Source organism: Vipera berus (genome assembly GCF_964194415.1).
Source record: "Vipera berus genome assembly, chromosome: 9".
Classification (NCBI taxonomy): domain Eukaryota; kingdom Metazoa; phylum Chordata; class Lepidosauria; order Squamata; family Viperidae; genus Vipera; species Vipera berus.
The window spans coordinates 8,880,615-8,902,281 of record NC_138212.1 but is presented as its reverse complement, the minus strand read 5'-3'; the positions used below and the strand labels follow the sequence as shown (position 1 = coordinate 8,902,281).

Below are 21,667 nucleotides of genomic sequence, written 5' to 3'. Positions count from 1 at the left end.
CTGGAGGCGAGTCGTTCCACTGGTTAATTGTTCTCACTGTCAGGAAATTTCTCCTTAGTTCTGGGTTGCTTCTCTCTTTGATTAGTTTCCATCCGTTGCTTCTTGTCCTGCCTTCAGGGGCTTGGGAGAATCGGTCGACCCACCCCCACCCTCCCCCCTCTTCTTTGGGGCAGCCGCTTAGATTCTTTCCCTTCTCCGGCGTTGTTAGCATGGCGCTGAATCAGACTCTTGCAGAAGTCGGTCCTACTGCATTGCGAACCCTTCAGAGTCCCACTACAAGACTGAGCTTGCTGCGTTTTTAAGACCCAACAGTATGAATAACTTCTTCAAAACTTTGATTCAGCATTCCGACAACACAGGGAAGGGACAACTTCCTGAAACAATGTAGTCTTTAGCTCACATGAGCGTCATCCTTGCGCAAGAGGCGCTGTCTCCATTCGCAGAAGTCCCTCTCTTCTCAGTCTTGCAACTTGCCGATTCGAAAAGCTTTGCTTTTTCTACCGAAAGTCTTCCAAAGGACGTCAGATATAGCTTCTCCATTAAAACTTGAACGCCGGTTGGATTTTGCTCACTTGCACGTTTTACTTCTAGCCCCCCCCCCCCAGGTGGTGCCAAGGTAGAACATCAACACAAGGTCAACAAGGGCTCTAATTCATAGTAGGTTTGCAAAGAAATATGACCAACGGTCAACTTGCAATCTCTTACATTTTGTAGTGTATGAACTTCATTCCTTGTTACCTTTAAAAAAATAAAATACCCGATGAAGATGCACAGGTTGGATCTGGAATACCCGTGTAGTTTTGCAGGACTCCTTAGCCCTGTTGAAAACATGTGGTTTTGTGCATCTATTTTATTCACTTTAATTGCTTTGATCTACTCTCTACTATTTCCTTAGTAAGTAAACGCAAAGCTTTTAAAAGGCTGGCCCACAGCATGGCGGGATTTGTAGTTCGGACGCCAGGAGAGGCCTCCTTCCTTTGAGGCGGCGCACGGCACGCAATCCTTTCTGGGAACTGTAGTCCTGGAACCTGCTCTGTCGTGGCCGGGGGGGAAAAAGGGAGGCGCTGTTTACCCGACATCCTGTGCGTGCAAGGGACCGCCTCTTCTTCTGTTGCTAAGCGACCGTAAAGGCGGTAAGTTTATCCTGTGGTGAGCGGGAAGAACTTCGTGGGGTGGGGGGTGGGGGGTGGGGATTCGGGTCTGGGGCGAGAAGGGTCGGCGGCGGTATTATTACACCGAATCTGCCGTCCTTCCCTGGGCAGGAAGGACGACACTTCCTATCCTCCCCATCCAGCGCAGGCATGAGTGACGTTGCCTGGGAATGATGGGAACTGCCGTCCCGCTCGGGAAGGCCCCAAGTTAAGGAAAGTCGTGGGAATACGACCATTGTTGTGGGGAAAAATGGGAGGCAGGAGTCTTTATTTTTATCCTGCCTTTAAACCACTCAAGGCCAAGAGCATGGCTAATGCTTCTTCATCCTCCTACTTCCCCCACCACCACCACACACACAACAACAACAGCAACTTTGTTAGGGGAGTTGGGTTGAAAGGATCAACTGCCCTACCTAAGGTGGGACTCAAACTCAAGACTCCGGGTTCCTAGCCTGATGCCTTGACCACTAGACTATAATTGTCCAACCTGTTTGCTTGCCTGGACTGCATTGAATGAAGAGGAATTGTCTTGGGCTGCATATAGAATATATACTGTATTTATAGTTAGTATAAATAACACACTTCCTTTATTTTTTTAATAAAGTTTCCTGCTTGAGCAGGGGTTGCACTGGAAGACCTCCAAGGTCACTTCCAACTCTTATTCTAATTTAAAAAAAAAACTTGTGGGGATGCATTACTAGCTATCCAGGGCCACATGCTGCCTGTGGGCTGCACGTTGGACGTGCCTGCACTAGACCAAAGTGGATTGTAGGTATGTTCGCTATCTTGAATTACATATAAAAAAGGTGGGATAAAAGTATCATATTATAATCCTGCCTCCTTAAGGTTACATTTGGTTAGGTTTATCCAGAGAATAAATCCCATTAAAGGGAACTGAGCCTTGCTTCAGGACTTGGTTGGACAGGAAATATGCATTCAGAATCTGCCTCTGATCTTTGAGTTTGTTGTTCCAGCTGACTGTGATTCAGAACTGTTAGCCTCAGGATCAGTAAACCAGGATTCAATTGAGGCTGATCAACCACAGGCATCTCCTATTCAGCTGGAGCAGTCAGATGAAGGAGTCACAAGTCCCAGATCTTAAATGCCTACAGAAGTGAGCAGAACAATGTTCCTCACTGAGACTGCTCACTAGGCAGGTGAAGCATGAGTAATTGCAGCCAGCTGTCAGCAGACAGATTTAGGTAGTTGCTTTACTTGCACTTGTAAAAGTTTCAACTGTAGACATAAGTATTTTGTTTTAATATGATGAAAACATTCATCTGTAATCTTTGTAGATAAAGTTGCTATAAAAATAAGCCAAGCACTGGGTTTGTGGGTTTTTGATCAATGTTGTCTCAAATTGGGACTTGCTAACCCCAACTCTAAAACCTGTCTGTCTAGGGAAATTACAAAATCTTGATTAAGCCCGTTGCTGGCCTGAAGAATTTAAAGATTAGAAGAATTTAAAATTATGGCATGTTTAGTATTTTTTTAACTTGCTCTGAATTTTAAAACTGGTCAATATTAGCATAATGGTGGTATGTTGAATTTATTTTAATTGTAAAATTTATTGGCCACCCATCTTACCTGGAGTAACTCTGGACATTACTTTTAACAATGTCCATATAAAGTTCTCTTGTATTTTAAGTTTTGAATTCCTCATAGCAGGGACTCTGAACTATATAGATTAATTTTGCAACAAGATGATTTCTTTCAGGGATTCCTAACTTATTTTTTTAGTAGCATTTGTTTTGGTAGGTTTAGATCATGTACACGTCTGAGCATAATATAATTGTCCAGCTTTTTGTAGCTTTCCCAGTTATCCAGAAATCATAAATAACATGGAGATGCAGTGATTAAAAATATTTCATTGGGTGATTTTTTTTAAATTTTATCCGCATAACATCCCAGGTTAAGTTATGTGACAAAAGAATCTAGTTCTGTTCCCTTTGCTAATGGTTGCTAGCTTTTCTGTATGTAAGAAATATTTATACACACAAGCAGTGCAGGTTGCAGTTTGAGTTTAGCTTGGACTAGAGATGATCTCTGAACAGGGCGTTCAGTGGAAGGTATGCTGATGTTACATGCATAATATAAATTATATTAATTTGCATCATTCCCATCATGGCTGAAATGTCATGCAGTATCTGATGTCTTGCCCTTTGCCTTCCTCCCCTCGCAGATACTCTGAAATCTTGTTGCACTAATTACAGAGTTGTTTATATTCCCAGGAGCCTGTATAGGACAACTGTCTTCAAGTTTATCTTTTTGCAACAGTAGTCCATTTTTGCATTCAAATAGCTCTCATATGGACATTAAGTAATAATTCTGAACCTTTCTGGACATTTGGCCTTTTAAAAGGTCAAGTTGATGAAGTGGAGATTCAGAGGCTATATTTCTGTTCTTAGTACAAATTGCTAATTGAAGCCTTCTTGGAAGTACTGTAGTCATATTGCACTGGTAAATTGGAAGTGTTTCTTTTCAGGCCATCTAACTTACAAATATACTTTTGAGACCTTACATGACTGAGCTAAGCCTCCCTCCCCCGCCCCCTTGTCAATCCTTCTCATCATTTCTGGGAATACACAAATACCTCTTTCTCTCATCAATACAGCAGCTTTAAATGAGCCTAGTGGATTTAGATTTTATATGATGTCCTATATAAATGCTTTTGTATCTGCTGCATCATTAATGCTAATTTACTAGGATGAATATGTTGGACTATTGTAAACAACTCTTGGGTTTATTGAAATGGAAATCCAACTTGTGTGTCTTTGAAGCATCCCAAATAACCATTTGGCTTTCAAGTGGAAGAAAGCAGCATAGCATTATCTCCTTGATTCATTAACTTGGTCTATAAAATTGAAAAATGCAAGCAGATTCAGTGTTACTCACATTTAATTGTCAAGGAAATTTTTAAATCCTGATTTAACTATTTTTTTTGCAACTGACTTTATACTTGTATGTTTATAAAAATAATTGTTCCTCTTTCCCCCATTTTTTAACTTAATTCATTTTACTGTTGAGGTGATCATAAATTGTGCTTATACATAAGGGCTAAAACACTTAAATACTCATAATGCAGCTCATAATACAGCTATGGAGGTATATCTTCCCTAACTCTGCAAACAATTAATGTAACCGTGACAAATGAACACAACAAGTAATTGCCTGATGAAGAGGAACAATGATCTTTAGAGAGAACTTTAAAAAGCAAGTTGGATATAGGTCTTGCATAAAGTGACAGTAGGATAGTTAACCTGGAAGATTTCCTATATCTAATAATCACTATGGTGAAATAGGATTAAGGAAAAGATTGGTCTAGATTAGATTAGATTTCACCCAATGTAGTATTGAATTTGGCTATGGGCTTAAATAGTGTGTGAGGTACTGCTGTGTTTATAAGCGCTTGTCTAGAATGATCACACAATAAAAATCAAACCAAAGGATATTTTTTTCTCTTTTTCTGTAAATGCCGATAATTCGAATTTCTGGCTCCAAAAAGGAGAAGCCGAAAAACAAAAAACAGATGACCGTGTCAAGAGAAGGCTTGTTCTAGCCTGAGCAGGTGCCATGAAAGAAACCACAAGCTATTACTTTAAGTCCCATCTGGATGGAAGGGTTTTTCTTCTTTGTGCCACCATATTAAAATGCAAAGCCAGTCTGCTTTGAGTGCCAAGCGACAGAGGAATTCTTTAAACCTGCCAGCCTAAAGACACTACTTTGAAACCCAGTGTAAAAACACCGAGGTGGTCCAAACTCTTTAGCAACACATGACAAGGTCCATCTTTTACTATAGTTCTGGTGGTTGGGTGAAAATAATAGGCAGCTCTCAAGGAATACAAGATGAGTGATAGGTTTGGGAAGGAACTGCCATCCTTTGCTCATCAAGCCTGAGACAATACTGGCAATGCCAGTATTGCCTGTGCAAATGATTGGTTTTCTGATTCAAGCTTCTAGAGTTGAAGGGGCAGGTCAGCGGCCTGTTTTTCGAAGCACGTGTCATACTTATTGGCTCTGCTTTTTTCACGCTGAAAAGCCCATGGGAATTCCTGCGTTCATGCTGTGTTTTAATATTGTGCTTGCTTTTATTCTCCAGCTTTGATGTGCACTGTGCAGATGCCCTTGTGCCTGGTTCATTCATTAGTATTTGATCCAGACAGTGCTGGTGGCAAGAATCGGTACTAAACAGGAGAAACGATTCAAGAAAATGTGTGTATTTTGTAGAGTGATCTCGGAGGAGTTTGTAGCTTGGGGATTGTGTAATTTCTGCCATCCGCATGGATGTTAATCTTGCTGAATTTACACGTCTGGCACATTTTTAAAAAATTCTACTGAGAACGTATTGAAAATCCTATTGCATTTCTACGTAGCATTTTAGGAGACGATAATCTGGAACTTAGAAGGATTTGTGTTCTGTTGTCTTCTAAGTTGGGAGAAAACTGGCAATGCCTTTATCTAACAAGGAATAAGGAGAAATTTCCTAACAGTGAGGACAATTAACCAGTGGAACAGCTTGCCATCAGAATTGTGGGTGCTTCATCACTGGAGGTTTTTAAGAAGAGACTGGACAGCCACTTGTCAGGAATGGTATAGGTTCTCCTGCTTGAGCAGGGAGTTGGTCTAGAAGACCTCTAAGGTCCCTTCCAGCTTTATTCTCTTTGATTTAAGTAGCTTAAAGCTTGCTTCTCTTCTGCTAAATATGCAGAGAGAAAGTAGAGAACAAAGGCATTTGCTGGGCTGCCCTTTTACCCTTTCCTCCAAGACACGGTGTGAGGCAGGATGTGCCTCAGAGGTACAAATCAATCCAAAGGATCCAAGAATGGCTCCAGCATGAGAGCAAAACTGAGGGCAAACTCTACCCACCCTTAGGATCACAGGCTGCTGTAGACAGAACTGCTGTGCCAGATGCAAGAAACAACTTGGTAATCAATAAGTGTCAACTGCTGTGGCAAGTCGTCTTGGAAAAATTGGTGCATAAAAGTTTTGGTAGGAAAGAGCTGGGTTCTGCTGGTGGCTGCTAGCTTCATTAGGGAATTCCCCTCTTCCATGCTGAGACCGTAGAAGCTGTTGGTGTGGAGTATGAGTAATTGGGAACTACAGTTAGCTACTGGTATGCCACTATCCGAATTCTTGCAATTTTATTTTATTTTTTATTTTATTAAACTTATATACTGCCCTTCTCCTGTAGGACTATGATTTCATTTCTGCAATAAGCAGAAGAACCTATTCCACTGAGCCTTGTGGGGAATACTGTATTTCCTCTCCTAATTCTAGACCGCTCTCATCTCATGCTTCTTCAGCCATATTAGGAGGAAAGCACTTGCATTACTCGGCCAAAAGCTGCTGTCTTTCAGTCTCTAGAACCAGCATGGGAGCTGTTTTAAGAAAATCACATTGGGATGCTAGATTAGGAACTACGCCACCTTTGATCACTAGGACTCATACAGTTTTTCTCCAGAGCAAAAGATTCTGGGCTGTTTGTTGCATCATGCTGTTCGCTGTGCCGGGCTATAGTACGGTCAGTGAATGAGGTGCTTTCACGGGAGATGGGGGGGGGGAAAGGACAAAAAACCTGTTGCCTTGGCAACTGCATATGGGGGGGGTGTGACATAGCACCATGGAAATTTCCTTCCCAACTGCCCAAGAGGTGGCTGCAAAGAATTCCTTGCTTGGAAGCCCAGGAAAGTTACAATCTGGAAAGACTGTTTGAGTGGTATTACAGCTGATGGAAACAAGCTGGGATTCCAATAGTTTTGGAATTGCATTGGATTTCAAGTATGGGTTGAGCTAACCAGGAAATTCCTCCGAATGTGGATCAGTCTCTGGACATCTGTGGTTGACCTGCATGCTGAATGTGCAGCTCCATAGCACTCTGGAGTGGGTATCTATGGAGTGGGTATTAAACATTTTGCAAGGCTGGGGGAGTTTGAAAGCAAAATATCTCCAACATGGCTTATATATTTTACCCCCTGATGCTGGTCTCTGTTCAATTGTGTCCGATTCTCAGTGGTTCTGTGGGCCAGGCTCTAGGGCTGATTTTTGGTTTATTTTTCTATTTATTCCAGTTACAGCCACCTATACTACAGGTTGTGGATGACAAATAATATTTTATTAACTGCTTTCATCAAGGCATACAAATGAGCATGGCACAGTAATTAACAAACAATTCAATAGAATTTAGTCATGACCTAATAGTCAAATTGGTAAGCAGCAAGACAAAGCAGACACAACTATACGTATTGTGATTCAGGATGGCATTGTTGAGATTCCTAGGAAGCTTCTCATGGGGCAAGCCTATCAAATGTCCTTAATTTGAACAAGGATGCTACATCATTTGCTGCTTAGCAAGTTTGTAGCCTTGGGATATGTGTGCTGGCCTAATTTAAAGGTAGGCTTTGTAAGGATTATTAGCTATACACGGAATGTTTCTGTTTAGTTAAATCTCCCACCCCACTGTACCCCATTTCTAATGATCAAAGGACTTGTGTCTTGGGACTTTCTTTTACTGATTTCAACTATTGTAAGTTTTGTGTTTTAAACAGAGTTTGATGAATAAGTGCTCACAGCCAGATTCACATATAATGCTAAGCCATAAGTTAATCAGCCACGTTGAGGCTTCCTTTGATATATGAATTCCTCTGTGCTTTACAATTTATTCAGGTTAGCTTTTAATCTGTTCATATGTATTCTTTAAATTATGGGGTTGGACCTGATGAGCATGTTTTTTTTTTATAACATTCATTGTTGAGCAGAAACTCTTGGGGCTAAAATGATGGTTTGGAGAGAGCACTGAAAGTAGAAACTTTGTAGTGGGTAACCCTTGTCTTTCCCCCGCCTTATAACAATGGTAAGAATCCTGCAGGAGAGACTGCTAGACTTGGGTCAGCCTTGTTCCCGTAGAGGGACACTTGTAAAAGTGCAGGACGAACCAGCAGTGCGATGCCATCATTGGCATCCTCAAAGAAAGATTTTTTTTAAAAGTGTAATTTCCTCTGTAGTTAATGGTCCTTAGCAGAACAAAAGAGCCTGCATCTTTGCATTAAGCATCTTCTTTTTTATCATTACCAAAACCTAACCAAAGAGAAATTAAAAATCTACAAAAACCAAAGCTAAGCAGAAGAATTAAATTGTATGATGCCTTAAGTATTTTATTATTTACTGGATCCTCTTCTGTTTGTTTGCTCATAGAATACGCTTTGGAAAACTTGACAACATTTTCATGAGGAGAGAGGCAAATATATTTCCAGCATGGTTTAAACCAGCTCTCTGCAAATAACCTGGTGGAAAACAATGGATTCTAGGTACAAGAGTGGCTACCTACTTCTTGTCTTGGAATACTGTAGCAAAAGATGAACAGAATAAATTTAATGAGTTCAGTTGGCTGCATCTAAGAAATAAGATTGATACTATAATATGGCCTTCTCTGTAAATCCAGCTACCCTACACAGATTGAAGTAATGGAACTCTGGGTATATCAGAAGAATGTAATTTTGTAGGTTCTTGCTGTTAAAAATATCTATTTTGGAAACAGCAAGGAAAAGACATTTCTAAAGCTTTCTTTGTATGCCATGTTGTTCAATGCATTGAGGACAGGAACAACTCTGAATTGTGTCACTTTATTCTGGCAGCCTCATTTCCCCTGAGCTGTGTAAAGTACAGCTACAGCTATAGATATGCTGGAGTTAACCCACAATCCATCTAATCCTGTCAGAACCCTATGAAAAGCAGGGCACGGATGCGGTTGGATCCACTTATTCAGCTTTCCCAGAGATTGTCACTGAGTGGCACTCTATGACGTGGTCGCTGCCATTGACACATTTATTTTTGGCAATATTGTCTGGTCTCCTTGGGAGAAGCTAAGTGTCTTTCCCGTTAACTGAGAAAGAAACAAAAGTTAGGGATTAAAAAGGAAAATTTGAATGCTCTTAGAAACCTTAACAGCAATATATAAACCCTGTGTATTTAATTACATATCCTAGGAAGAAAAGTTTAGAGACATCCTTCTATTGTTCTGGTTTTCTAGATGTGTGTGTTTTTAACACTGTGGACCCTGTAAATTTTGTTTGTCTTGTGCACCCACTGTTCTACCATTTCTGTCTGAGCAATGTGTAATTCAATCTCACCAAAAGGTCCATATTATCATGTCCACACCGTTCTTTTTTCTCCTAGATTCCACAAAGTTAGGTTTCCTCTTTCTCCCCTCCCGCCCCCCCCCCCATGTTTGTGGTTAATGGTATTATGTAGACACTTGTCTAATGGACATTTCTTGTTTACTCACAGTCTAGCTGTATTCTCCACTCTTGGGAGCCCCTTTTTGGAGGCATCCAGTTCCCGAAGCCATTATCATCCCTCACAGGCCCAGCCATTGAGGCAGAAGAAGCAACAGACGGTGAGAAGAGGATAAAGTCATGCCATGTGGTCTCTAAGGAAAGCAAACTGAAAGCAGACTGTTCCTTTTGGCGATCTGTCCTTGTGGAATTGAATGTTAAGAATTGGAAATCTAGCTATTAGGAATGCAGACTTTTTTCCCTTTGATCTGAAGGCTGAAACAGATTAGCCATCTTCCTGCAGGAGTTAGACATTCAAAGAGCCGATGGGTATAGCCAAATCATTAGAGAGAACAGGCTGAAGTCAACTGGGCTGCAAAGTTCTTGAGCCAGTCATCTAGCCTTCTTTTCAGAAGTGTAAGGATAAAGCAGATGCCTTAAAGCATAAGACTATGGTTGACCTTTCTAAAGATTTCATCTACAGGAATCTGTGATGTCTGAAGTCTCATGGAAGGAAGTTATGATCTCTGAAGTCTGGATCTCTGATGGATCTCTGTGCCAAGGGGGAATCATGTCTTCTTTATTTTTTTAACTTCTTAGGTCCTGAGCCCATCTCGTTTGCAGCCTAGGAATTGCTCTGTCTTTCCTGAGGAGCCAGAACCATTGAGCACTTCATACCCTCATTTACTGCCTGACTCCAGCTCCCATGAGGGAAAGCCCCCCGAGTCAAACTCCACAAGCCCCTTCAATGAGTCTTGGCCCTCAACTGAACGTAGCTCTTCCTCCCTCACTCCAGAAGGAAAAAAGGATCTTCCAGCACAGCTGTCATCAGAGGCCAAGACCCTGGAGGCACCAAAGCTCCTAGATTCTGCCTCAGACAACGAATCCATTGTTGCCAAGTGAGTCCAGTTATAAGAGTCACCGTTGAAATGGCAGATGAAGCTGAGGACTAGGCTTTGTAGACAAACATTTAACGATGGCCTCGGTTGCTTCTCTATCGACCCTTTCCCCTTAGAGTCCTGGTTTCAGGTCCACGATGACGATTGCCTTCTGATCAAACTACTTTCCTTTCCTTCGGCAGGTATATTGAGCGGTTTCGCTACGGGAAGCCCACCGATCGTAAAGAGCGCTTGGCATCAAGTGGAGGTTCAGCTGATTTCTGGTGGCTTAGCCACTCGTTTCTCCCAGATGGAGAAAACTCTAAGAAGGAAGCATCTCTATCTTCGGGTACTTAAGGCCAATTGAAGAATAAAGATCTGTCCCTAGGTTCATGCATTGTGCTGGGTCATCGTTTCTCTTACCATGTTTTATTTGGTGCAGTGGCTGAGTTTTTACGCTTTGCTATGCCAAAATAAGCAACCACATTGGGACTTAGCATGATATGTGAATATAGTTCTGGTAGATACAGAGCTTTCGTCAGATCAAGGCAAAAGGCAAAATCTGAGTTCTCTTGTGGAAATAAAGCTGCCTTAGGCACAGGGATGGTGGCAATAGATGGGAAGAACTTTTCATTTGGAAGTTTGTAGATATGGCTATAGGCACACGGGCATGTTATCCTTGGGCAACCTCTACTTGCCAGTTCCTGGTTGGGAGACATGAAGTATTGTTAGCAATTCTTAGCAAGTGTGTATAGTGAACAGTCTTGTCAAGAGATGTAGATGCATTGTCTTCATCCACTTTGCAACTATTGGGCATGTGGTATAAGCCTTTTTCAAAAAGCAATAGTGAAAGGATCCTGAGCATAGCAAAGACTTGGATAATGTTCTGTCCATCCCTAGTATTTCCTGCAGTTGGTCTGTTCGTAGAGTATTTGTGGACCTGCTGGAAAGGCACGTAGGTGATACTGTGATTCAGAGGGAATTCTGCCGCTTCATGGATGCACATCCAATGCAAACGTAAAGGACTTCCTAACCCATTGAAACATCCTGTGGTTTGTTTTTTTCTTTTTGCATGTAAAATATTTTGAAAAGTTATTCCTTTGGAAAGATGATTGTTCTGTATGAGTCCTTCACTTTTAATGGAGATGTCTCTTTGCAGATAACAGCCAAAGTGAAGTGAGGTCATCTCTTTTCAGTCCCATCCTGACTCAAACTGCCTCAGTGAGTAACAAGATATTCTCCTAGACAAGGATTCTTTCTATTCAAGAGGCAGACAGTAACACAACTCTGCTGGCTTCTTTCTTTTCTGTTTTCCAGCTCATGGGTAGTCTTGGGCCCAGAGAGTTGGGAAAGCGGTATTTTTGGCCCTGAGCATCAATCCTTATCAGTCATAAAGCTCAAGCTACGTGAATAATCTTGAGTCGAGGTGGCTTCTGAGCCTTGCCTCCTTCAGACTGAGAATAAAGTAGAATGTGTCCATCTATGTGGACCTGAACTTTTTTAAGGGAGGTCAGAATAGAATTGGAGTAGATACATAGGAAGGGCATCTAATGAAATGTGGCTGCATAGGCTTTGTCAAATACATACTTGGAGTAATTGCTCTGCTCTAGGTAGAGAAAAATGTAAGATATGTTACAATGTTTCTCAGTTAGTAGATTTCTTGGGTTGTTTCCCCCAGTTACTTCCTTGTCTTTTTATCAAGGACTTAAGAACTTTCAGAAATTCTGAATTTCCAGAGGAGGGAAATCTTGCTTTAAAAATGTTCATCTAAAATGAGCGGCAGACACCTTTTCAGTTGCTTCCATCTCAGGAGTCTTCTGTTACTGAGGACCTTATTTCTTTTTTTCCCTTCTGCCTACAAGAGAGTTACTTGCCAGGGTCACGTTGCATTGCATTGACTTCTCCATAATTTTCCCCTAATAAGTTACACGTTTTGCATTGGTGTGCATTTGCAGAGGTATTGAAAATGCCACACTCCTCCATTTGGCAGGATGTTGGCGTGCTTTCCCCCACAGAGTTCTCCCTCTTTACGCTTTCTTCATATGCTCTTTGCAGGGAGAAATGCAAGCTGCTTCTGCACTTGACACTGAGACAGTGAGCCTGCAGGAAAGAGCAGCTAGAGTCTTAAGCAGAAGGTATTGGCCTGACTTATATTTGTCCATCACCCAGTAGACCAGTGGTGGCGAGCCTATGGCACGGGTGCCAGAGGCGGCACTCAGAGCCCTCCCTATGGGCACCCGCGCCATGTTTTGGAAGTGGCAACTGTCCCTCTTTAACCAGCCGCCCCCCACAGGTCTCCCTCCCCACGAGCGATATTGAGGTGGCCACACCCACCTTGGCCACACCCACCCAATCTTCCATGCCCACCACAGCCACAGCCACCCAGTAGGCCACGCCCACCTGGCACCCAGCGATAAATACGTGGGTTTGGGGTTGCAGTTTGGGCACTCGGTCTCTAAAAGTTTCCCCATCACTGCAATAGACCAATGCCATTTTCCAGTTCTGTGCCTCTGCTTGGTTGTCTCAGCCAACTGATATTCCTCACCCCCCCAAAAAAAAATATATATATACTTCTTTTCTAACAAGATGCTTTTCTCAATCTGTCTTTTGCTTATAGCATCTCACCACTGAGTTTCAGGCCTGTCAGCTCTGAAGGGCTTGATTCTACTACCACATCCACCAACCCAAATAGCACCACAGACGTGCCTCAACATGCTCTACAACACTCTGCAGCACACCAAGTCAAAGGTAGGGAGGGCGAGACATGTGATCTAGAATGATTTTTCCCCCCGCAGATTTATTTATAAGTTTGGTCTCAGTAAAAGAAATGGTTACTGGGAGTGGAAGGGGAATGGGAGAACCCATGATCAGTCAGCAAAGATGATAAATTGATGCACATTTATTTACGAAAATTAATCCGTTACAGAGGAAAAAGAGCAGGATGCAGATAAAAGATGGGGGATTCAGGGCCTGGAAACCTTTAATCTAAGAAGGATTTGAATGTGGTCATTGATAACAAGTTGAACACGAAACAGAGGTATCACGTTTCTGGGCTGCGTTAGAAACGCTTGATATTTGAGATCTCCGAATAGTTATTCCTTTCTGCTTGGCCTTAGTGAGAGTGCAGCTGGAGTTGTATCTGATTCCGGGTCCACCTTTCGGGAGATGTTGCCGGGTTAGGCAGAGTTCACAAGAGGGAAGCGAATTAATGACATCTCTGCTAAAGATAGGTTGAAGGAACTTGGCACGTTCAATCCAAAGGGGAGGTATAATAGCCACATTCAGGTGCACAAAGAGAAGCTGCAGGGAAGATGATCAAGAATCATATTCCATGTCTAAAACTAGGAGCGGAAATAAAGGGACACAAGTTCCAGTTACCACGATGTTGCTAAAATATAAGGGAAAACTCCCAATGGTAAGATCTGTACAATAATGGGACAGTCCACCTATAGAGGCTGTGTATTCATCATCTCTGGAAGTCCTTATGAAGAGGTGGACAGACATTTCTCTTGCTTGGTTTCCCTGAACTTTGTAGAGGGTTAGACTAGATCAGTGATGGCGAACCTTTTAGAGACCGAGTGCCCAAACTGCAACCCAATACCCACTTGTGTATTGTCGGGTGCCGGGTGGGCGTGGCCCATTGGGTGGGTGTGGCCCATTGGGTGGGTGTGGCCCATTGGGTGGGCGTGGCTGCGGTGGTAACGGCAGACTGGGTGGGACTAAAAAGTTCAATCCATCAATTCCAACTTTGTGACATCTTTTTTTTTCCCTGCGAGAAGTTGAAATTGATTGAAACTTTTTTTGTTTTTTGCACATGGCGGCGGAGGCCTAAAGCGAAAAGGTTTTATAAAACCCAGCTGAAGGCCTAGGACTGGGGCGATGGCATGCCTGCCCACAGAGAGGGCTCTCCGTGCCACCCGTGGCACGCGTGCCATAGGTTCGCCACTACAGGACTAGATGAACCTACTGGCCCCTTTTAATTCTACAATTGTATGAGACATTCATGAACAACTCATATAGCTCTTTTGCAGCGATGACTTCCAATTCACAACAATGTCTTTTTTGTTTTCCAGAGAGCTTAATTATTCCTTATCATATCACTCCAAGTTCTATAACCCATTCTTTAAAACCAGAAGATGACATCCTATTCCAGTGGCGCCTGCGGCGGAAGATGGAGGAAGCAAGCAAAGCTGTTGCTGCAATGCCCTCTGATGTTTGGAGGAATCCATGCTTCCAACCAACCTGCACCTCTGGAAAAGTAAAGATTTGAAATCAGTTAGTGGAATATGTGTAGATTTGTAACAGAGATGCTTTCTTTCCGGTGGCCATTTCATTCCATTGAACTGAGTGAATGATTTTGAATCGCTTGCTATGTAAGCATTTGCAAAAGAAACATCTTCATAAAACGCCTATTTCTGCAAACCACACACGTGTGTCCACCACCACATATATTTTATTTATTTATTTATTTATTTTATTACATTTATATACCGCCCTTTCCCGGAGGACTCAGGGCGGTTTACAGGGTAATTAAAAACCAAAAATACAAAAGTTAAAAAACCAAGTTTAAAAAAGATTAAATTTATCCCTGTATACAGTAAGTAAAACCGCAATTAAAATAAATTAATCCTCAGCCTGGGCCAGAGAGCTCGAAGAGCCAGGTCTTCAGGCCCCGGCGGAATGAACGGAGGTCGGGGGCAGTCCTCAGCTCCACTGGCAGCTGGTTCCAAAGGGCAGGCGCCCCCACTGAGAAGGCCCTATCCCTGGGTGTCGTCCGCCGGCAATCTCTTACCGGTGGCACCCTGAGAAGACCCTCCCTGTGGGAGCGCACTGGACGAAGGGAACTTGATGCCGGCAGCAGGTGTTCCCTCAGATATCCCGGACCCAAGCCATGTAGGGCTTTATAGGTCATCACCAGCACCTTGAATTTCACCCGGAGGGCAACCGGAAGCCAATGCAGCTCGCGGAGTAGAGGTGTTACATGGGAGTATCGGGAGACCCCCATCACAACTCGCGCGACCGCATTCTGCACCAGCTGAAGCCTCCGAGTGGTCCTCAAGGGCAGCCCCATGTAGAGAGCGTTGCAGTAGTCCAAACGGGAGGTCACGAGCGCATGAGTGACTGTGCATAGGGCATCTCGGTCCAGATAGGGTCGCAACTGGTGCACCAGGCGAACCTGGGCAAAAGCCCCCCTGGTCACGGCTCCTATATGGTCTTCAAAATATACTCTCCAGCTGGGAACATTTCATTTTCATTAATGTTTTAGCAAAACAGCTTAAGTCATGTTTTATCTGAAAGTAAGCAGCAGAATTTAGCCCTATGTTGTATGTCGAGAAAATTAACAGGGCAAATACAGAATGCCCCATTAAGGGAAAGAACATAGCGCTGGGGCTCCTGATAACTTTTGGACTGTTTTCTTTCATTGTGTGTAACTTCATGGCAAAAGAGGCATACAAGATATCTGATTTTGGTTCAGAATTAATCAGATGTTTACAATGAGTATTTCAAATAATGCATACATTGGTAAAATGACCTGTATGAAAACAAAGAAGACATATATTAGTTAAAATGTACGGCAGTTACATCACCATAGTATTTAACCTTCTTGTGTAGTAAAACTCAGCATCAATGTAACATAGGAGACAACAGCTGTGCTGATGAAGGAATTCTTGGTTTACTCTGCCAATAGGCATTTCTTCATTTCATGCTAGGAACAGAAGGCCAGAAATGCTCTTAAATATGTTTATTCCTCCTTGCAGATGGAAAGAGAAGTTCTGCAGTCAACTGAACCAACTCCTCGGAGGGGCAAAGACCAAAACGTTTTGTCAATTCCCGAGCCCCACCTAGATATTAAATATATCCAGAGTCGGTGCCATCCTTGCTCCTGTGCAGGCGTGCCGAAGCGTGGAGTCACTTCTGGGCAGCATATTGAAACCATTTTCCCCAATAGTGGGATAGTGATAACTGGAGGCCCTGAATGCAGCGATAAGCCAATTGTGAAGGATCCAACCCCACAAAAAGATTATGTCCCTGATTACCTAGAAACCTCTCCTTCAAGACCTGCAAAAGCCAATGAGTCTTTGAGTCAGACAACTTCATGTCATGTTCAACAGACAGCTCCATCTGATCAGGGAATGCACCTGGAACTCAGCAGAAAACCAGGGGTATGCAGAGTGAAGCAGAGACAAGCAAAACCAATTTCAGACTCCACAACACGCAGCCCCACAAAGCATTCAGTTCAACATGTACTATCGGAGGTACAAGGCCTAATCCATCAATCTGCCTGATTGTTATCACAGAATAATTCGGTGGCATTAGCAATAGCAATAGCACTTAATGTACTGCTTCATAGTGCTTTACAATGTGTGGTTTACAATGTCGTCCTATTGCTCCCAACAATCTGGGTCCTCATTTTACTGACCTCAGAAGGATAGAAGGCTGAGTCAACCTTGAGCCAGTCAGGATCGAACTCCTGGCAGTGGGCAGAGTTTGCCTGCAGTACTGCATTCTAAACACTGCGCCACCCAGGGTTCCGTTTAGTAGGCATCCCCTCCTAAATAGAACTGCAGTGCTTCGGATTCAAAGGATACTTTGGAATGTGCAGTCCTTCATGATGTGCTGCCTATATGTTTTTAAAGTAGCCGTGTTGTCCTGGAGTCATCAGGATTGCCAACTGATGACGGTATATAAATCTAATAAAATCTAAAATCTAAATCTAATACTGAATTGTAAAGATCCCAGGTCATTTGAATTTCTCTTGAGAACAATAATTTGAGATTATGTTTCAAGGAAAGGAATTATTGCCCCTCTCCTCCAGTCTTGGGGCCTTAAATTCATTAGATTAGCCAGTGTATGACACACGCACTGGACTGGTCTAGCTTGTCTCTTGTCCTGATCCCACTGAAATACTGTTGTTTAGCTTTGAAAAGAAGACACAGGAGTCATAAGAGGTCAGCTTTATCGTCTTTCACGTCTACTTTCCTACTAAGGTCAAACTGAGAACAGTTTGAATGGGCTTTCTTTTTTCTGTCTTGTCCAGGTGGTTGCTGAAAGGCTATTCTCCCCATCTGAATCTCCAGCTCTTCCTCGGGACAAACCAAAGAGACGCTCAAGGACTTTGGGTCCAGAGGAGGCTATTCCAAAGAATGTTGTCACTCCCTCCCATCCCCAACTGCTGAATATGGCTGCTCAGCTCCTGGAACAGGCTGAAGGTAGAATCCTTGGGACAGGACAGGTGCTTGAATATCATGGAGATCTTCATCACAGCAGCAAAATTCTGAGAAGGGGGTTTACACTGTTTTTTATTGTGCATTTCTAAGTGCAACGCTATTCTTCTCACTTGGGGAGTTTTTCCATTAAGCTTATGTGGGTCAAGATTCTGATTCCTTTGTTGGCTGTCCCTGGGCATGGGGCTGGAATGTGATTCCCCTCTGCAGTACTTCACTTGGGCAAAGGGTGAATTTAATTTGAACTCCACAACTTAAAGTTAATCACGCTTGGAAAGAAATAAGGATCTAGTTGGAGTTGGGATTAAGAATACATAAGAGAGGCATGATACAAACAAACTGTGTCACGCGGTATAGCTGCAGCATGTAAGTTTTATTTTATTTCCTTGCTCTACATCTGACTGCATTACTAGTTGGCATAGCCTTGATCCAAATAGGAAGCAGTTAAACGCTCCAATCGTAGCGGCTGGATGCTGCTACATGGTTATTTTAATAGGAACCCTTTCAGCATGTGTCATTCCTTTGCTATCCAGCACAGATGAGAGCAGAGCCAAAGGCACCGGTCAAGTTCAATTAAGATACAGGAAGGTTTGTGAGATCTGGACAGCAGAAGTGGGGGTGATGGTGGAGAAGGAAGTCAAGATGATGGCTGGAGCAGTTGAAGAGTTCTGTATTTGTGGGGGTGGTGGAAAAAAAGGATCCTTAGAAACTGGGCTTAAAGGAATCAATGGAGTCCTAGGAATAGAAATGTGGCTTGGCCTTAATGGGGACAGTCTTTGTTTAGGTTAGTGGTGGAATTTAACAAAAGTGGCTTGAAATAAAAGAGATGGTTAAATAATGGAGATGCTATTTTTCTTTTTTTGTAGACTCGGATGGCCTGGAATTTGAAGATGACCCTCTGTTACAAGTCCTGAGAGGTCAGAGGGAATCACTGCGCAACCAACTTCGGTAAGTAGCCACCAAATGCTTGGAGGCCCCCTAATTGGGATGGTGGCTTCTTCAGAGGTGCTTCAACTATTTAGTCAGTAAATTGAATCTGCCTCTGCTGAGTTTGATCAGATCTTCTGATATTGCAACACACAGTGATCATTATCCATTCCTCTCTATTTTTCTGGGTATAGATGGGAAGGTGTAGAAGTGTAGAATTCAACTTGATCATCTGACTGGGGCTTTTTTTGGTTAGTGCTGTTTAAGATTCAAATTCCTAGGGCTGCTGTATAAAATGGCCAGGGTACAGTATTTAAAAATTCAGAGTTGTGCCAGCTTATTTTTAAGCTGATATCTTGCTTGCTCTGGAAAAGCAGAACAAATTTTGCAAAGTATGTGCAACATGTAAATTTGTCTAATGTATATGCATCTCTTGCTTAAGCTTTGTTGGTTTCTCTCTAGAACACAGAGTGGGAATGTTCATTGTTCTCTTGAGTGTGCGGTTGCATTGCTCCATGCTTTTCAACTGTGGTTCCATTCAAGATCTATTGGTCTATTGTTTCCCACTGTTAACTCTGGTTTCATGTTTTATGTTGCTCTGGTGCCCTCTGGCCCTAAAAGTGGTATGCATTTATGTTTCATTTTCTTGCAGAGCTGTGGATTTCCAGATCACTCAGCTGGAAAGTAACTCCTTTGATCAGGGCGTCTCTCACCAATGACCACCTCCTGTGTTCTCTTTGTTGAACCTTGGGTGGTTTAAGGTCCCCCCCTCAAGACATTGCTCAAATCCAGCATTATCAGGCACTTCAAGATGAATTCAGTCAAAGGGTTTTGAAGATGCTTTTTATTTATTTATTATTAACTCTTAGCAGACCAGCATTTTCCTAAGAAGATATCTGAGATTCAGAATAGCCAAGCGATGGTGTGTAGGGATGCCTCTACTTTATATTCAGTGTGCTGTTTCCATGGTTTCAGTGTATATTTCACATTGCATTTAAAATAAATGTGTATTTTTGGATCAAAACAAACTGTGATAATTTAGCAGTGTACTCTATCCAGATTCATTGTGTCCAATGAAGAGGGGATCAATGGGGTCCAAACTCATTTGTCTTGGAGAAATGGGAATGAATATTTCTTTGTATAAAGAACAAAGGGAACTTTTTTTGGGGGGGATTGTTTTCGAACAGAAAAGAAGGCTAAAAATCTCACCCTCCAACCCATATTAAGTTTAGCTTTCAAAAATCCATAAAACCCATTATGACATCTTTTAGCAAAACAATTAGATGTGCTGGGAAACCAATATGAGGTCAAAACCAGTACCAGAATTCAAGGTGGGGAAGACATAGGGAAATAAACAAATGAACAGAATCTACAAAGGAAATAAATGTAGGGTAGTTTCGGTCTGAGAAGGATGTCTCACAGTTGTGAGTCCTTTAGTTATAGGGTCATGATTCTTGTCTGCATAACGTATTCATTTATAAAGAAATTGTTAATTGTCTTGAGCATTGAGTAGGAAAAAAAGTTCCAAAGTCCAGGTTCAAGCACACGGCCAGATTCCTAGATTCTTTTGCAACTACTGATTTACTGAACACACCTTACACAACAGCCCGTAAATTAACTTCAGTTGCATTCAAGTGGGAGTCTTTTGGACTGCTTGTATTGTTTTTCTAGACTTTAGCTTTTTTTAAATTACCCAACTCTCATCAGACACATTTTTTAAAATTTGTTTTATTGCAAATAATCCCACTTTAAATAGTTGGATCCCTGTTTGGAGATTATAATGGCACTAAAAAAACTGACTTAAATTGTGACAGTACTTCTCCCCAGTAGAGCTAGTCCTCGATTTACAACAGTCCATTTAGTGACCTTTCAAAGTTATACAACAGCAACAAAGTGACTTAAGACTGTTGTTCACACTTATGACTGTTGGCGCATCCCCATGGTCAAATTCAGATGCTTGGCAACCGATTCATATTTATGACAATTGGAATGTCCCGGGATCATGTGATCACCTTTTGTGACCTTCTGACAAGCAGAATCAGTGAAAAAGTCTGATTCATTTAACAATTGTGTTATTCACTTAAAAACTGCGGCGATTCACTTAACAACTGTGGCAAGAAAGGTTGTAGAATAGGGCAAAACTCATTGAACTGTCTCACTTAGCAACAGAAATTTGGGGCTCAGTTGTGATCGTAAGTTGAGGACTACCTGTGCTAGTGCAACACATTAACAATTATACCCCACTGGAATCAACATGTGCATTTATACCTTGTGTTCTTTCAATGAGCACTCAAGGTGGCTTCCATATTGGTTTCTTTTTATCTCCAGGATAATTCGGTGAGATAGGCCAGACTGAGGAGAGTGGCTATCAGCTGTATAAACTAGACCAGACTAAGAAACCAATGCCCTATAGGTTGGGACTATTTTTGTGGGAACAGCTATAAGAACAAAATCTTGCAATTCTGAATGTTGTTCTGTCTCTAGCTTTATGTTTGTATGAATGAGGAAAAGGCCTGTCTGAGACTTTTCTCAAGTTAATTTCTTGAAGTGGACTCAAGCTCCACTTTATCTAACCCTAACCCTAACCCTTAGTAGCAGCTCTTCCTCCTGTGCCTCAAGGCCATTCCTTGTGTCTTCTACATTGGCTGACCAACATCACCCATTTGAATTTGTATTCAGGTGAGGACTTGAAGTTATATCTCTCAGTGCTCCTAGACGACATTGCATTTCTGCAAAGGATCCCTTCAGCATGAAGCAGATTTGGAAAGGAAAAGAAGTGGGCTGAAAGATGATTTTCAGCTGTGCCCTGTTTCACCTTTGCATGTGTGTGCAAAGTTCAGGCTACTCACATCATCTTCTCCCCTTCTGTTCAGTTGTGTCCAGTTATTGGAGACTGCCTGGACAAGTCCTTGCAATTTTCTTGGCAAGGTTTTTCAGAAGTGGTTGGCCATTGTTTCCTTCCTAGGGCTGAGAGAAAGTGCCTGGCCCAAGGTCACCCAGCTGGCTTCGTGCCCAATCACCCACAATGTGCCAAATACCAATTTATAGAATCTACTGCTACAGGATGAATGGTAGACCAGGACCTTCAGAAAGTAACATTTTTCCCTACTCTTGGTGAGAGTAAATGACAACATTGTCCTTTTGCAAACCAAGCACTTTGTAACTGGATAGAGAGAATCTGGAAAATAGCTTTGATAGGAAAAATTGATTGACCC

The 21,667-nt window shown here is 42.3% G+C and overlaps 1 protein-coding gene across 1 annotated transcript; it reads left to right on the top strand.

Moving 5' to 3' along the window:
- Window positions 1-8,239: 8,239 nt before the first annotated feature.
- PROSER3 (proline and serine rich 3) lies at window positions 8,240-19,474 on the top strand. Its single transcript, XM_081334555.1, has 12 exons — window positions 8,240-8,455; window positions 9,435-9,543; window positions 10,022-10,320; window positions 10,503-10,648; window positions 11,459-11,520; window positions 12,355-12,434; window positions 12,917-13,047; window positions 14,373-14,557; window positions 16,059-16,556; window positions 17,339-17,510; window positions 18,392-18,473; window positions 19,105-19,474. Exons 1-12 carry the CDS (start codon window positions 8,445-8,447, stop codon window positions 19,169-19,171), a joined length of 1,842 nt encoding a protein of 613 aa, XP_081190681.1. The 5' UTR covers window positions 8,240-8,444; the 3' UTR covers window positions 19,172-19,474.
- Window positions 19,475-21,667: the final 2,193 nt, after the last annotated feature.

Bases quoted from the DNA above. Each gene is read 5' to 3' on its own strand.
- PROSER3 (XM_081334555.1), top strand. The intron at 12,435-12,916 runs GTATTGGCCTGA...TTTTGCTTATAG, and splicing joins GCTAGAGTCTTAAGCAGAAG to CATCTCACCACTGAGTTTCA. The intron at 16,557-17,338 runs GTACAAGGCCTA...TGTCTTGTCCAG, and splicing joins TTCAACATGTACTATCGGAG to GTGGTTGCTGAAAGGCTATT.